This window comes from Pinus tabuliformis, chromosome J, assembly GCF_031772625.1.
Source record: "Pinus tabuliformis cultivar Carrire ecotype Pingquan chromosome J, CPIR1, whole genome shotgun sequence".
Classification (NCBI taxonomy): domain Eukaryota; kingdom Viridiplantae; phylum Streptophyta; class Pinopsida; order Pinales; family Pinaceae; genus Pinus; species Pinus tabuliformis.
In genome coordinates, this window is record NC_142295.1 from 135,934,707 (window position 1) to 135,951,117 (window position 16,411).

General features: G+C 38.6%; 1 protein-coding gene across 1 annotated transcript; it reads left to right on the forward strand.

Annotated features, from left to right (window-relative positions):
• Window positions 1–15,270: 15,270 nt before the first annotated feature.
• Window positions 15,271–15,627, forward strand: LOC149225992 (uncharacterized). The gene has a single exon (XM_089380063.1). The coding sequence runs from the start codon at window positions 15,271–15,273 to the stop codon at window positions 15,625–15,627; it is 357 nt and encodes a 118-aa protein (XP_089236189.1).
• Window positions 15,628–16,411: the final 784 nt, after the last annotated feature.

Below are 16,411 nucleotides of genomic sequence, written 5' to 3' on the forward strand. Positions count from 1 at the left end.
AGGTTTCTTTAAGGGATATTGTTTTTCTTGTAGCATATTTGGTCACAAATCTATTGATTGCAATAAGAGGAATATGAAGCCGAAATATTATGATTCCTCTACTCCATTTTCTGGTCATGTAAGATGTTATACCTGTAACAAGTTTGGGCATGTAGCAAAAAAATGTAGGAACAAGTCAATGGATCTCCACAGACAACAAGGAAAGCAACCAGATAAGAATATTGTGACCTAAAGACCTGAGAACGATGGATCCACCAACAATTCTCCTAAAAAAATAAATAATAAGAAAAAATAAGGTGTGGCCTTGCTCTTTGTTCATTTGAAGATGAAGATGAATGGTACATAGACAATGGATTCTCTCATCACATGACTGGGGATAAGGACAAGTGTGAGTCTCTTAAGAAAAAAAAATATGGTAAGGTTATTCTTGGAAATAGTGCTCCAGCAAAAGTTATGGGAAAAGGTAGAATCAAACTTCATAAGTATGCAAAAGCAACTGATGCATTATTAGTTCAAGGTCTAAAACAAAATATTCTAAGTGTAGGTCAAATGGATAACAAAGGACATATAATTGTATTTACATCAACTACATGCAAAAACAAGAGGTATAGTTCCTCTTCTTCATATTTAGAGTAAAAGAAGATGGTCCCCTACTGCAATCCATTGCTCTTAAATCATACTTCTAACATTGACTGCAGAAGTAAATATGAGGCACATAACCTCATCGGGTCCACAGGATCAATGATGTATGATCTCAGGGGGAGCTATGGATGCATATCTTGATTCTCTATGTTGTTTTTATATTCATTTGGTGATTCTTATACTAATGACATTGCATTAATAAAGTAGCAGTGAACAAGAACATACATGCCATGTTCAGGGGAAATTGTGGTTATGAAAGCTCAACATTTTACTTTATGTACGCGGATCACATGAAGGACAATTACGTGTATACGCGAGATTTGATCTAGACAGTCATGTATGACTCTCGGTAATGAAAAAGGAGTAGCACGAATTCAGGGGGAGCTTCTAATATGCTTTCATCAGTTAATTATTGGCATATTTGTTCTGATGTTGATTTATTATAGATTGTTGGTGATTCCCTTATGCTACTTAGAGTATTGGTTTATGAGTTGTTGTTGCAAATCCTGTATTGATGTTGTTGAAATGGTTCTTTGATGTGTTTATGGATATAATGTGATCAAAATTGGTGGTGTGGAGTTGGCATAAGTTTAGGGGGAGCATCTTCTATGCTTCAAATAGTCATTGTTGGCATTATGGTTGCTTGAGTATTTCTTGTTGTGTGATGGGTTTATGATGAGTACATCTATGGTTGTCGTTGTTGTTATTGTTTAAGATACATATGTTGTTGTCTATGTTGCTGCTATCAGCTATTTATGTTGCAAATCTCTATATGGTGAATGATGGATGTCGATGATTATCATGACTTTGCTACAAAGGATACTTCATAGATGAGATCCTATTTTTGGTTATAAATGTCATACCTGTCTCCTGATGAAAAGGTCATGAAAAGACCCATGTTGTAAATCATTGTAAAATTCAGTCAGATATGGGCTATTGGGATCAAGTAATGTAGTGTATGTAATTCCATTATGTCAGGATATTGATGTAAAAAATTTGGTCCAATATGTAAACCCCACAAGTTGGGTAATTAATGTAATCATGGGAATATAGGGTCATTGGTCATATTTGGTTAAGTCATCAAGTCTTGTACTCTATTGAATATCTTCAGAAGATTCAACATATGCTCAAGGGGAACATGGTCAGTTTGCAGTTTTTATATTCAAAAAATCAGACCTACAACAATTCTCTCTACAAAGGGAGAGGGAAGATTGGTGTTTGGAGAAGAACACTTGGTGAAAAGTCTTGGCATTTGTAGGTATTTATATGTGATGATAAAACACCAAATTGGTTGCCATAAAGTCCAAAGGGGGAGATTGTTGGCATTATGGCTAATGTGTTTTCCTTGATGACAACCTACTTAATAAAGATGTCAACATTGTGATATAATGATGACTATGGAACTAATGCAGATTGGTGCAAATGCAACAGATGATATGGAAAACGAAATGGTCATTCAGAGATAGATGAATGATAAAGGTGATGGTTGAGAAAGTATATGTGAGTTCTGTGAAACAAGGTTGCGTACATATGCAGGTATTGTGAAGAAAAGTCATGTACATAATCTACACCATGGTAATCTGGATACCAGGGGTCTTTACCATGATATTGGCCCATAGTAATTGGAGCATCAACGATTATTTGATCCCGTCAAAGAATACTAACAACATTACCAAGGGGTTTTCCTAAGGTATTGGCTAAGCCTAAATCTATATAAGGAGATGGAGATCAAGGTGTTAAGTGTGCAAGTAATGGGTTATACATGTGTGATCTGATTTAGAACAAGTGTGCACTAGGGAGCATAGAGAAGATTCAAATCTGAAAGATCTGAAGATATGTCGACATATATTCTTGATTGATTTACTTGTTGCAAATGTCTAAATAGCTAACATTGATGAAACTGTGATGATAGTGATACTGTGATCTATACATATTATTCATAAGTCTGTAGTATAGACAATAAAGGTTGCATATAGTGAAATTGTGGTTGCAATGAAAATTTTCAAGATCTGTATGCAGGTGTGTTTGGGAATAGTTGCATACATATGCAAATCCATCTCTGTAGGGTCACATATATATTCTGAGATAAAGTTTGCAATATGTTGAGATCTGTATGCAGGTGTTGTGGATGATAAGCGCGTACATACACTGATCAATCTCGTGAAAGTCGCATATATGTACTAGGGTTTATAGTACTGTCTGATAATGACGTTTGATGCCTGATTTGTTTATTGTTGTTTGTTGATGATGTCTCTATCTTGATGATCTATTTTTGACAGTGTTGATTGGGTTAAATGTGGAATCGAATATTGATTGGTAATGATGCTACAATATGGTAATACATGATTAGTTCAGTGATCTTTGATTGGTTAGATGATCTATGTATGGTTTAGTGGTTAATTCAGTGTTGTAGTGATTCATGATGTAGTAGTCAATGACTTGGGATTTGTACGCAAGTGTGATACAGAGGAAACATATAAATACATGGGTGTGCTTCATAACAATAGTGTATACATTCTAATGTATGTCTATATGTTTGATCATGGTTTGCATGGACAACACTATGTTTATGTGGTGATTAACAATATATGGTTTGGCATATTGATGAATGGTTGTGCATTAGTATGATATGATGTTTTATATCTGATATGGATTGGTTTGATCTAGATGCAATGGTTTATTGAGATTAAATTCAGTGATTTGGTTGGTTCAGCGGTTGTCTTTCAGAGATAGTATTGAGCTTAATGATGGGTGTGAGTTTAGTTTGAAAATATGATGAAAGGTGAACTACAAGTTTGATGTTTGAGTTAGGAGGATCCAGTGTGAAACATTCTGAAACGTGGTCCACAAAGGGTGTGAGAGTTGGAGCCTTCAGTGAGGGAGTCAAAGCTTCCTTCCAGTGGTAGCTGGTAAATTTGTGCAGGGGGATAAGTGCTCCCTTCCAGTGGTAGCTGGTAAATTTGTGCAGGGTGTAAGTGCTCCCTTCTAGTAGGATATGGTAAGCGAGATCAGGGAGTTGTAGCTCCCTTCCAGTGGGTGCTAGAGAATGAGAGGAGCTTGTAGCCTTTTGCAGGTGGGTGCCTATGTACAGGTAAGAGTTTGCGCCAGTACAAGATGTAATGAAGTTTTATTAATAATAAAAGAAGATAGAGACGACAACAACAATGGTTTTCTCCCACATTGGATTTCCACCTAAAAATCCTGTTGTTTTCATGTGATTATTATGTGTGATGATTTATTCTTCTCTTATTGCTCATGGTTACTGTTTAATTAATGAATAATGAAATAATGAAGTACTGGTTGAAAATATTTGATGAAACGTATACAAATTAGTTATCTTAGATACACGGTTTGCATTTACCACAATCGCGTACATATCCGGGTTTCATGCATGACTGTAGTGTACAAAATCAAAATATGAAATGAAAATTTAAAGTGAGTTTTAAAATACTGATTCACCCCCCTGTGAGTATTTTTCCCAATGGAATCCTCTAAAGGTAACCTTTATTGACTATTTTGAGTGAGTTTTGTTTTATAGTTTGTATTTTTTGTAGTATAATATTATATATCAAGCCTGACATCTATTCAACTTCCAAGCTTCATCATATTGAGTGTTTATAGGCACTAGTCTTCTAAGATTATTGGTGAAGTGTGTGTAGATTTGGATACCCCCCATGGCATTCTAGGAGTTGGCCTAAAGTGAGAGGAGAGTGCCCTGAGGTGACAGTAGGTGCATCTCGTGTGTGCTTACTATTTTCACACCTTTATTGGAGCTTCCCAATATTGCTAATTCAGGCGTTAATAGGCCCAGACATGGAAGTATAAATAAGTCCCTCTCACACCCTAGCAGGACCTTGCTAGAATCCAAAATTCTCCAACTCGATTCCATATCTAGAACACTAGCAAAATAGACTTGAGATCATTAATCCAAACAGATTTTTGGAGATATGAGATGTTAAGATGACTTTCTTTTACTTTGATTCCTAGAAAAAATCATTACAATATTATGTAAATCCCAAAGAGTACCAAAATGATTAGGTATTGGAAAAGATCGAGCTTCATTAGTGATGGGAAGATAATGATTAGCATTAGATTTCGGGTGGCATATAGGTTTTCACGGAAATAGAAGTTCTAGCCAATTGGGTTCCTAAAGGAACACAAACCTAAGTTTTGGCAAGAGTTACAATTAAGACAAATTCCTTTCAAATCTAACATTGATTACATTTGATGGGGATTGAACGATATGGGACCATTCACCATTAGCTAGTCATACTCCCAAGTAGTGGAGAAGTTGTTAGGGTCCTAGCGTAACCTCCCTACTTGGTATTAATTAGGAATCAATCAATTAATGTTGAAGGCCATTTTCTTTGAATAAGACCTATTATATAGTTACGTAATATAAAAGGGTTTTTCTTATTCAATAAGTCCCACTGAGGGGTTGGTACTCATTAATGATGGGACCACAACTAGCTAGGTTTTTGTTAGTTAGAAGCTATTTATAGAACTAGAAGGACATGTAATGTTTTATCATGTGTTGTTATAGCATTGGATCTATGCTCAAAAGATGTTGCCCCCTTGAAGAGTCATGTGAACATTGCTTTCTCTCTTGGAATTATCAATACAATGGTTACATTCTGCAAGTTTAATATCATTTTCTCTCTTATTTGCTTTTTTGCAACTATATTTCTCTTTTTATTTTTCTATTTTGTAATTTTTGTTGGTTAAGAACATTACCAAATCTCCAATTGGGAACCTTAAACCAAATTTGGTGTAAGGTCTGAAACATGGACCATTGTTCAAGGTATCTACATGTCTATGGCAATTGGCATGGGAGTGCAATCTCCCCTAGGGAAACATTTATAAATTTACACAATTCATTAACCATTTACACAATTATATATATATATATATCTGGGATTGTGTTTCAGTGTTGCACATGTGGTAATCTTGATCTAGCCACAAATACTTATTCTCACATGCTTATGGCCAAGCGGAAACTTCAGTTTATGTTTTGGGAGGAGAGTATGGGCCCATGTACTAGTTTTGTCTCATGATCAATCTAGCTAGAAGGAAGCATAAGGTTTTTCATAGTAGAATTAATCCACTTTTCTTCATCTAGGAAAATACTTTGCTATGTTATGGAAGCCATTCATTCCATAAATTTTCAGTTGGAGATTGCTTGGCATTCAAGATGATCAACCAAGGCTAACATTCTAGTAAGTCTCCTGAATGCGACTTAACATGATTCTTTGATACCTTCTTGCAGGTTTGTTGACTTTTCTTACCAGACTCCTAAGATAACATTGAAGGTGAACCACCAATACACCAAATGAGTGGGTTATAGGCAATGTTGATAACATTGCTGATTTTTTGGCGATGCGCTGAAAAAGTCAATTTTTTTTTGTAAAAATAAACATTGCATGATTTACTTAAAAATCACAATTTTTTTCCAATATTATGCATGGTAAACTAAAAAATTGTTGGCTTGACTCATAATGCCTCCTTTTTTGTCATTTTACTCAACAAACTGGAGCTATGAGGCAACTTGGAGTGTAGCTGAGGGTTATTGGGCAGTGCGAGAAGGGATTCCAAGTGTTGAGCAAGTGGATTTGTCCAAGCCCTGCTAATTCTATGTAATTAATTGTAAATAATTAAATTACCATTTTTTTTAAAGGCTTGACCCACAAGGGATTTGAACCTTGAATCTTATGGTTTACATAGTACTTCATAACACGGTAATCGCCAATTGAGGTACCCCCCGTGGGATAATTAATTAAATTACTGTTAATGCTAATCCTTTTACGTAAATTTTAAGATTACCATTAATTGTTCAGGATTTTTGGGAGTGGTTCTGACCTCATTAGATTTCAAATTAGAATTTTAGATCCCACTCAAAATCTTGCAAATTTAAAAGATTTCAGGATTTGGGAGATTGCAACGTTTCCATTTGATTTTGTCATGTATGAGGGTATGGAACTAGTATTTAATAAAGAGCGCCAAACCCTCTATTGATCCGCAAATTACTATATTCCACTGGACAATTCGTAACAAAGGATATGTTAAAACTATACTTTAAAAAATCCAAAAATCTACACTAGCAAGATTTATTCCTCTGTAGATTTTTGGATCTACAGATTATTGTTTATTGTGTATGCATGAAAATTAAAATTTATGCATAAAATAGATAAAAATGAAATAAAAACTCACAAACCATGATTTGAAACAAGATATATCCTGGGAAACCCTTTTGGGATAAAACCAACTGGAAGGTGAGGTCTCTCTGCTCTCTTTCTCTGAATAGAAAATGGTTGCGAGTATAAAGAAGTAATTCCTATGGTCCATGGGCTACTACTATGCACAAATCCTCTCTATGTGCTCTCTCCCTATCCCTCTCAGCTACTCTACTTTCCCATGGAACAAATGCACTCGAAAAGAATAAAATCCCTTTTCCTCCTAGTGGCCCGGTTATAACTCAGCACAATAGCCTACTAGTGGTTAGGTTTGACTTCCTCAACTCTTAATCAGAGTTACAATATGGACTCTTCTAGATTCTTATTAATCATGATCACGTGGCTAGAACCCTTTTCATGAATAATGGGGGCTGACATGACACCCTATCAAATTATGGTGGCCAAAATAGGAAGGTCAACTTCCGAGTGGTATAACTTTTGCATACAAACTCCAATTGAGGTGATTCTCACGCTGTTGGAAAGGTATTTGTGTGTAGAATACGAAAAAAAAACTTGCAATGCTAAAGCGATAAAATTTTACCCCAGAAAACGTTGTTTGATGCCTCATAATGCTCTCATAAGGTTTCAGAATCCAATCTGCCAAACTAGGTCTCTGTGGTAAAAATGGTCTTATGAGTTTATTCCTCCACTTTTTTTACTCTAAAAGCATCAAGATGGATTACAAACAATATAATGATCCAATACAGATCATCTATATACCTCATTGTTGGTGGCAATGATTGTTGAACTTTTTTGTCATGGCCCGAGTAAAAATGTGCCCATTACTCAAACAAAATCTCGATTTGATATACTAAGCATTTTCTATATTATTTTAATGGTTAGAGGGTGATACTGATGATGAGGATCCCAATATAGGTGTTGGGGCCTTCGTTTTGATTTTTTAAAGTTTTGAAGATACAAAGAAGGAAAAGTAGGTGGCGAGAGCAATGGTCAAGTTGCAGAAAGGACAACTACGGAAAGGAGACAAGAATATGTAGTCATGGAGTAGTTGCGACAAAGTTTTAGGAGAAAGCAGAAGCAGCCGAGCGGACAAAGAGGAGGATGAGAAGAAGTCGAGGGGAAAGACAACCATATGAAACTGACAGTTCAAGCAGCGGAGTAGAGGATAAAAGATAAAGACCACATGGAGAAACAGGTTGTTGATATTGAGTTTTGGTATCTAAGGAGGTTCGAGATACAAAGGAACCTGATTGGAGAGTTGGGACAGTCGCGGGAAGGTCAGAACAAGGAGCACATTGAGATCTAGACCCTCCGGAGACATGGTATTTCATGTATTCTGTTATAGCTTGATGCCAGATGTATAATGTATTGAACCTTCTGTTGGATTAATATGAATGAGAAATCAAACTGGTTTCTTGGTATTATATGTGTATTTGGTTATGATTCATGAGCCCACTAATATTTATTTATTTATTTTTTATTTATATATATATATATATATATATATATATATATATATTTTATTGCGAGTCTATTCTCATATTAGAATGATCATCATAGTGATATGTTGTTAGGCTTAATGTATGTGTTGGGATGTATATAGAATAATGCTTAATATATCCTTGACATTATACTAAACCCTTCTTAGTTTCAGTCGTAGCACGCCTCGGGTGAGACTCCTTATCCCTCGGGGTAAGGTGAAAATTTCGGCATTGTCCTAGACTACAACGAGCCATTGTTGGCCCCTTGTGCTTGAACCTAGGGTCTTTCCCTGTTGTCATTTTTGTGCCAACAAATGGTTCTGTTACTGAGACCTGAAATTATAAGAACCGATTTGGAATATGGTGTCGAGGATATTTAAGAAAGAAATTTGGGATTGGTGGGATAAAAGAGTAGATCAGTTTGTATCAGAGCAGGCTATTCATCGGGGCTGACCTATTTCTAAAGTGAGTGAAGAAATTTTATACTCGGAGGCTGTAAATGACCAATAAGAGATCTTCTAGTGTAAGTTCCCAGAGGACTTGTATAATTGGCTAAGGACGTTAAAAGTGTAGAGTTGGCCAGAAAGAACGGCACCAGCTCATCGCGACTGGGTTCCCACAGACCTTGCATCACTTAGACGCTTCGATATCGATCTGATAAGGGCAGTAGAGTTTTGGGTACAAAATACCATAGATGGATACATAGTTGAATTCACAACAGAGAACTATTAATCCTTTTCAAGGGCGGACACAATGTTTAAGTCAGGGTTAAGAGGGAAGTTGGTGGGTGAAGTGCCTTTGTGGATTAAGATGTTCATGGTGGAAGAAGGACTGCTACCTCTACCTGGAACAACCATGGTAGCGTAAAACCCCAATACTGGGGGAAGGGCCTAAGGGGAGGATGTTACTGTTTGGGGAATGTAGATGTTGTTGAAGGAATGGACGTAGAAGGATTGCGGAGAGCTAGAGATATTAGAGCACAAAGGAGAGCGTTGCTAACTAAAAAGTGGCAGGAAAGAGCAGTAGAAATGTTGAAAAAGAGACGTATGGGACCTCACCAAGCAGGAGCGGTGTCGGGGGGGCTCAGAAGAAGGAAAGAGAATGGAGGAAGAGGAAGAACAAGATAGGAATGCCGATTGGACAAACAAAAGCCAGGATAATGACAGGAACTCTCCCTTATAGGTTGTGGGAAAGGTGCCGGAGGGAAAGGTTCACGACAGTTACGAAGAGGAAATGGAAGTTGAAATGTGCAATGTCATGAGAAGATTATTCGCCGAAGATGAAACGTCTGCAAGAATTCAGCAGCAGAATCCCCAAAGTACAGGTAGTATCCATCCCGACCTTCCCCTGGTGCTTTACAATAACCCTAATAAACTTGTTGCTAAGTTAGTTAAAGCAATATGAGTACACAATGTGCATGAAAAGTATAAGGCAAGTTTTAATCCATTCAATAGCAGTTGAACTAACAGTGCTAGTAATTTGGGATTACAAGGATCTCAGCAACCCAGAAACAAAGGATTTGTGCTATTAGCACACACTTGGGTCAACATGGCAAGATCCTTCACTAGATATCCTGATTTTGCTAGTAGAGGAAATGAAGACGTAGAACATCATTGGTACCTTTGCGAAGCTATATGGAGAGTGCGCCAAACGCCAGATAATGTCAAATCAATTGAGTTCCAGACCACCTTAAGGGAAAGAGCTCTACATCGGTTTATAAAATAGGTAGAACATAACCAGGATCCCACAGTAGATGATATTAAGAGAGGTTTCGTTCAAGAATTTAAGGTACCACAAACTGACCAATAGGGATTGTCAGAATTATGGGAGATCAAGCAGAAGGAAGGTAAAACTGCTTGGGAACTGATGCAGAGGTTTAAAGATGCTATTGGAAAGCTGAGCTACACCATATATCCTAATCATCAAAGAGTCTGATTCATCAAAGTGCTCCTACCCCTTATAAGAACATTGTTGACACAACAAAAGATTGGGACTCTCCAAGATGCTTTAGAACAAGTGTCGTGTATAGAAGCCATGGCAGGATACCCACATGAGTATTGAGGGGGGATGGGATCGCAAGACCCGTCAATCATGGGCCTCCAAAATTAGATCGCCAATTTAACGGAAAAACTAAAAGACCTACAACCAATTCAACCAACTAGGCCTAATGTATGGTGTACTCACTGCCTGGTGGAAGGACATGTTGCGATTGAATTCCCAAGGCTGAGAGGCACCAATAATTCAGGAGGAATTGCAGGATCATCAAGCACCCTATCAATGGCAGGAGTTGCGGCAGTGGGAGCACAAGGAGCTTTCCCAGGCCAGAATACACAAGAATACTGTGAAGTCTGTAGGAATTATGGACATTTTCCGCGGGTATGTCCAATACTACAAAAGTATTCCAATGTACCGAATAACAACTATTGTGAATTTTGTGCATCCACAACACATCACATTGACCAGTGCAGGGCATTAGACGCCTTAGCATAACAACTAGATAGGTATACATTCAGAGTCAATGAATCTGGTTGTGGGGGACGAGGAGGAGCTATGAGAGGAGGAACAAAAGGGGGGAGAGGTCCCGTAAGGTGCTATAATTGTGACCAGGAGGGGCATGTTGCTAGAGAATGTCCACTCCCCAGAAGACCATGGTGCTCGCAATGTAGGGTTAATGCACATGCTACAAAGGATTTTCCTAAGTTGATTGCAAAATGGGAAGATAAAACAAGACAAAGAGGGACTAATTTGATCAACGCAGAACCAAGAACTGTTGAATCACTTCCCATAACTAATATAAATATAGTTACCAGAGGGGGTAAGAAGATAGGGGATGATCGAGGTATGGAAGACCTGCCTTCAGTTGTTCAGGTAGCATCCCTAAAGAAATCATACAACCCCACCCAACAAAAACAATACTATCAGGAAGTAGCCAAATTATTTGAGGGATTGACAAAGACAAAGGAAAACCAGAAACAAGACACATGCATACTCAGTAATGCTCGACCGATTGAAGAATGGTTTAAGCTATTTCTGTAGATCGTTGATAATGAGCAGATGTTAAAAGAGTTGTGTAGAAGTTTGAAAGCAGTATTGCCAGAAGACGAGGAGAAAGGAGAAACAATATCTGCCAACTTGCCTGAAAGACATGCGAGAAGAGTACGATGGAACAAAAAGAGAACCGAAAGGGAATTCCGGATTGATTCTCAAGTTGCATGATTCCAGATTAAGGACAGAATGCTAGATCTGGGATCGGATGTAAACATTCTACCCAGAAAGACATGGGAAGCGCTGGGGAAGCTGCAACTTAAATATTCACCAATACAATTGTAGATGGCGAATCAATATTGCATCTTGCCCATTGGAAGGTTGGAAGATGTAGAGGTGGATGTAGCAGGAGTGAAGACTTATACTGAATTTGAAGTAATTGATATAATGGGTGATAAGGACTCGTACCCAACACTTCTTGGTATCGACTGGGCATACGAGAACTATGCTATCATCGACCTGAAGAAAGAATTGATGATCTTTGAAGTAGAAGGAATGCGAGTAATACAACCACTAGATCCATATCAAGGACCAAGGTTCACGGAACCTGTGGATGACCGTGACGAGTTGGGAATGCTAGACCAATTGTACCATCTAACAACAGGAAAAAGAGAAGAATACATAAATCCTACAACAGGAGGATTGATCAACTAGAGGAGTATCCAAAGCTCAAAAGCTAGTTTAGAAGCCGCTTGAGATGCATGGCAGCAAGGGGGATACGAAATTGATACCAGACGCTGCGCGAAGGTATGCAGGATAAATTGGATTGGGGCGGAGGTAAGAAACTATCCTACATTTCACGGTATTGAATCAGTAGACACTTTTTTAAACAAGGTAGACAGAAACATAAGAGAAGATCACAAAGTCCCACTATTAGATATCACGTTACACGCCACCCCAACAAGGTGGTGGAGAGCGCACCACAACATGTTGCATGAATGGGAGACTATCAAGCAAGCCATGAGAGAGAGGTTTAGTCAAGAAGGAGACTGACTGCATGATAAGGTGAAGTATAGAGGAAACTCAGATCCTAGAAAGCATTTAGAGGACTGCACAGAAAAATGGGAAAGAGAGAAAGTACCGAAGGAACTTTGGGTGCATTTATTCATACACACCCTAGGTACAATCCTGCAAGCATGGTATATACAGGAGGAAATTCATAGACAGACAACGGATTGGGATATCATGGCTAGCCAATTCAGTAGCAATTTCTCGTTCAAGGATGTTGATCGACGCATGACTGAAACCTTATATGCCATTAAAAGGATCCTATTTACTCCAAGACAACTATGGGAAGGTTGCGTTGACGAGAAATTTCTACAGTATTTTTATGAAGAAGGGTATCCAGAATATATGTCTTGCGGCAAAATAGATGCAGAGCCAGAGGAGGATGATCTAGAAGGATTAAGACACCTAACCTTTCAAGAAACAGAAGGTGAATGGGATATTCAAGAAAGCCCCGCAGGAGATGTTGCACATCTGCTCCTGATGAAACTGTGGAAGCATAATATCGACTCAGATGATAAACCTAAGATGGCATCCATCGGAGATTATTGGGACGAGCAGACAACTAGGGAGATCTTCAATCTGCTGCGTGAATACGAAGACTTATTTCCAACCTCGGTAGCTGAGCTAAAAGGGATAAAAGGGGACATAAGAGAAATGAATATTGTACTGAAACCAGATGCCCGTCCAGTGAAGCACAAACCATACAGGCTAAACCCGAGAGTGAAAGAAAATGTCAAGAGAGAGATTGACAAAATGTTAGAAGTCAGACTTATATTCCTGGTGGATGAAGCATGATCTTGATACAGAACAAGAAAGATGCTACAGAGATCAGAGTCTGTGTAGATTACTGGAGTCTGAACAATGTGTGTGTGCATGATCCCTTCCCAACACCATTTAGCGATGAGGTACTGGACAACATTGCGGGGAATGAAGCATACTCCTTCATGGATGGATTTTCAGGCTATCATCAGGTTCACATAGCAGAAGAGGATAAGAGGAAAACGACCTTTACGACAAAATGGGGGTCATATGCTTATCATGTAATGCCATTCGGTCTCAAGAATGCACCAACAGTGTTCTCAAGGATTGTCATAGCTTCCTTTAGGGACTACATTCATAGGTTCCTAGAAGTATACATCGATGATTGGACAATATACAGTTTGTTGAAAAAACACACCAGTCTACTACGGGTCATGTTTGAGAGGTGCAGGAAATTACAGATCTCCTTAAATTTAAAAAAGTGCATCTTTGTGATTCCATTCAGAACATTACTGGGTCATATTGTTTGCAAATATGGGGTGTGTGTTGATCCTGCAAAGGTTGCGGCAATTATAAACATGGAGCCACCGAGCAATGTAAAACAACTACAATCAGTACTGGGCCACATGGGATATTACCATCAGTTCATCCAGAATTACACTTCAATCACAACTCCTATGGAGAAACTACTGAGAAAAATAGAACTCTTCAGGTGGACAGAAGCATGTCAAACAACACTGAACAGATTGAAGGAAAAATTGGTAAGCGCCCCTATTCTTGTATACCCTGATTGGAATAAGCAATTTCATGTACATATTGATGCCTCAGGAATAGCATTAGGAGCAGTACTGGTGCAACCCGGAGAAAGAAATATGGATCACCTAGTTTACTTCGCTAGTAGAAAATTGTCAACAACCGAGAAGAACTACACAACGACAGAAAGAGAAGCATTGACTATGGTTTACTCCCTACAAAAATTTAGACACTATTTGTTGGGAGCACCATTCAAGTTTTTCACAGATCACTCGACTTTAAAATATTTGGTGAACAAGCCAGTGTTAGAAGGAAGAATATGTTGGTGGTTACTGCTGTTCCAAGAATTCACATTCGAGGTGGTCATAAAACTAGGAAGGCTAAATGTGGGGCTAGATCACTTGTCAAGGCTAGAGTCAGGAGAGAATGGAGGCCATTAGATGATCAACTGCCAGATGCTGACTTATTCAGAATAGAGGCAATTCCAGACTACCTGGAGGAAATTGTTGCGTTACTAACAACAGGACACTGCCTGGAGGGATACATGTCGACGCAAAAGCGTCACCTAATAGTACGAGCAACAGACTATCAATTAATCGCAGGACATGTATACAAGCTGGGGCTCGATCAGATTCTACGACATTGTTTGCTTCAACATGAAAGGCAAGAAGTGTTATGGGAATGTCATGCTGGAGTTGTGGGAGGTCATGTTGGAGGTAGAGATATTGCAAGTTGGGTTGTGGTGGCCCACTATCCATTAGGACGCTAAAGAATACACAAAGAGTTGCGATGTATGTCAGAGAGTCGGGAAGCCATCACATCAGGATGAACTACCCCTAAATCCAGTTCACACGGTACAAATATTTGACAAATGGGCAATGGATTTCATTGGCCCTATCACACCACCAACACGTCATTCACATGCCAAATACATTATAACAACTACAAAGTACCTTACTCGGTGGGTAGAGGCATCGCCAGTCAAAGATTGTACAACTGACACTGCAACAAGATTCATATTTGAATGTATTATATCTAGATTTGGATGTCCAAAAAGCTTAACCAGTGATCAGGGGATGCATTTTATTAATGAAACAGTCACTTCTCTCTTGAATAACTTCATGATCCAGCATCACAAAAGAAACCCATACCACCCACAAGCCAATGGCATGGTTGAAGCCTTTAACAAAATACTCGAGAGGGGACTGACAAAATTTGTGTCAGCGAATTGGGATGATTAGGACGAATGGGTACCAACAACAATGTGAGCTTATAGAACAACAATAAAGAGGACGCACAAGCAAACATCATTCCAGCTAGTATATGGTAGAGAGGTAGTGGTACTAGCAGAATTCATTGTCCTGAGCATTTTTATCTCACAGGCCACCAAAATGACAGACGATGAAGCATTGAAAGAGAGAATGGAACAACTGATGGAGTTGGATGAATCGAGGTTTCTAGCAGAGTTCCACCAATCAGTTGAACAAAGGAGACAAAAGGCTTGGCACGACAGACACATCAAAAAGAAAACCTTCAAGATAGGGGATCATGTTCTGATGTATGACAGTAAGTTTCAAAAGTTTCCAGGAAAACTCCAAATGCATTGGTTGGGGCCGTTCATAGTTGCGGAGATTAAAGATTCTGGGGCAGTGAAGTTATCGCAACTGGATGGGATACTGCTACCTGGATGGGTGAACGATGCACACCTGAAACCCTTCTACAAATCCATTATTGCAAGACCAAATTGAAGGGGTCTTGGAAATGAGCCTGCAAGTAGGTCCTAGTAAATAATACATAGCCTGTTTAAAATAAATGCATATTGAGTCACATGAGTCAGTAGAATATTCTATTACAGTTCATATTTTTCCTTTTCTGTTTTGTCTTTCAATTTAAATAACACATGTCATTCTGGTTGCGGCAACCATGTCACGTCACCGCAACCCACTTGTGGTCGAGGGGGGGGGGATAGTCACACGTTCCACGAGTCTTTTCCGTCGTACTACAGGTCTTTTCCATAATAAGTAGGTAATAATACACATGTCAGACTGAGTTCCATAAAATATTTCCCCATTGGGGAATAAATCAGCTAATAATTATCCATCATTGTAGAAACTTTATTATCCATGCGGCCCACTCTGTCCTTTCCTGTGCCACGTCATACCAGTCAGACCCAGGTCAACGGACAATGGTAAAACACAATTAAGATGCATAGGGAAAGTTTTTGTAGTAATTAGTTATCAAGTCCAATCAGAAAATGTCGTGTCAAGTTTTATCTACTTAATTTGCATGGCGATGCAGGGAGAAACAAAATTGCAAACACAGGTGACAGAAGAACTTCAAAATTGCTCTGAGAATCAACAACAGTCGAGACGCAGGGGCTCTATACATCTGATAACAGTTGTCTACCAGAGACAAAGAGCAATGGCAAAAGGAATTATTTCAGTTCCAGAGGACAAGCTTGATGAGCGAATTACAATATTGGAAAATCCATATGGAAAATATGACAAAGCCACCTTAGTGGACAATGATCTC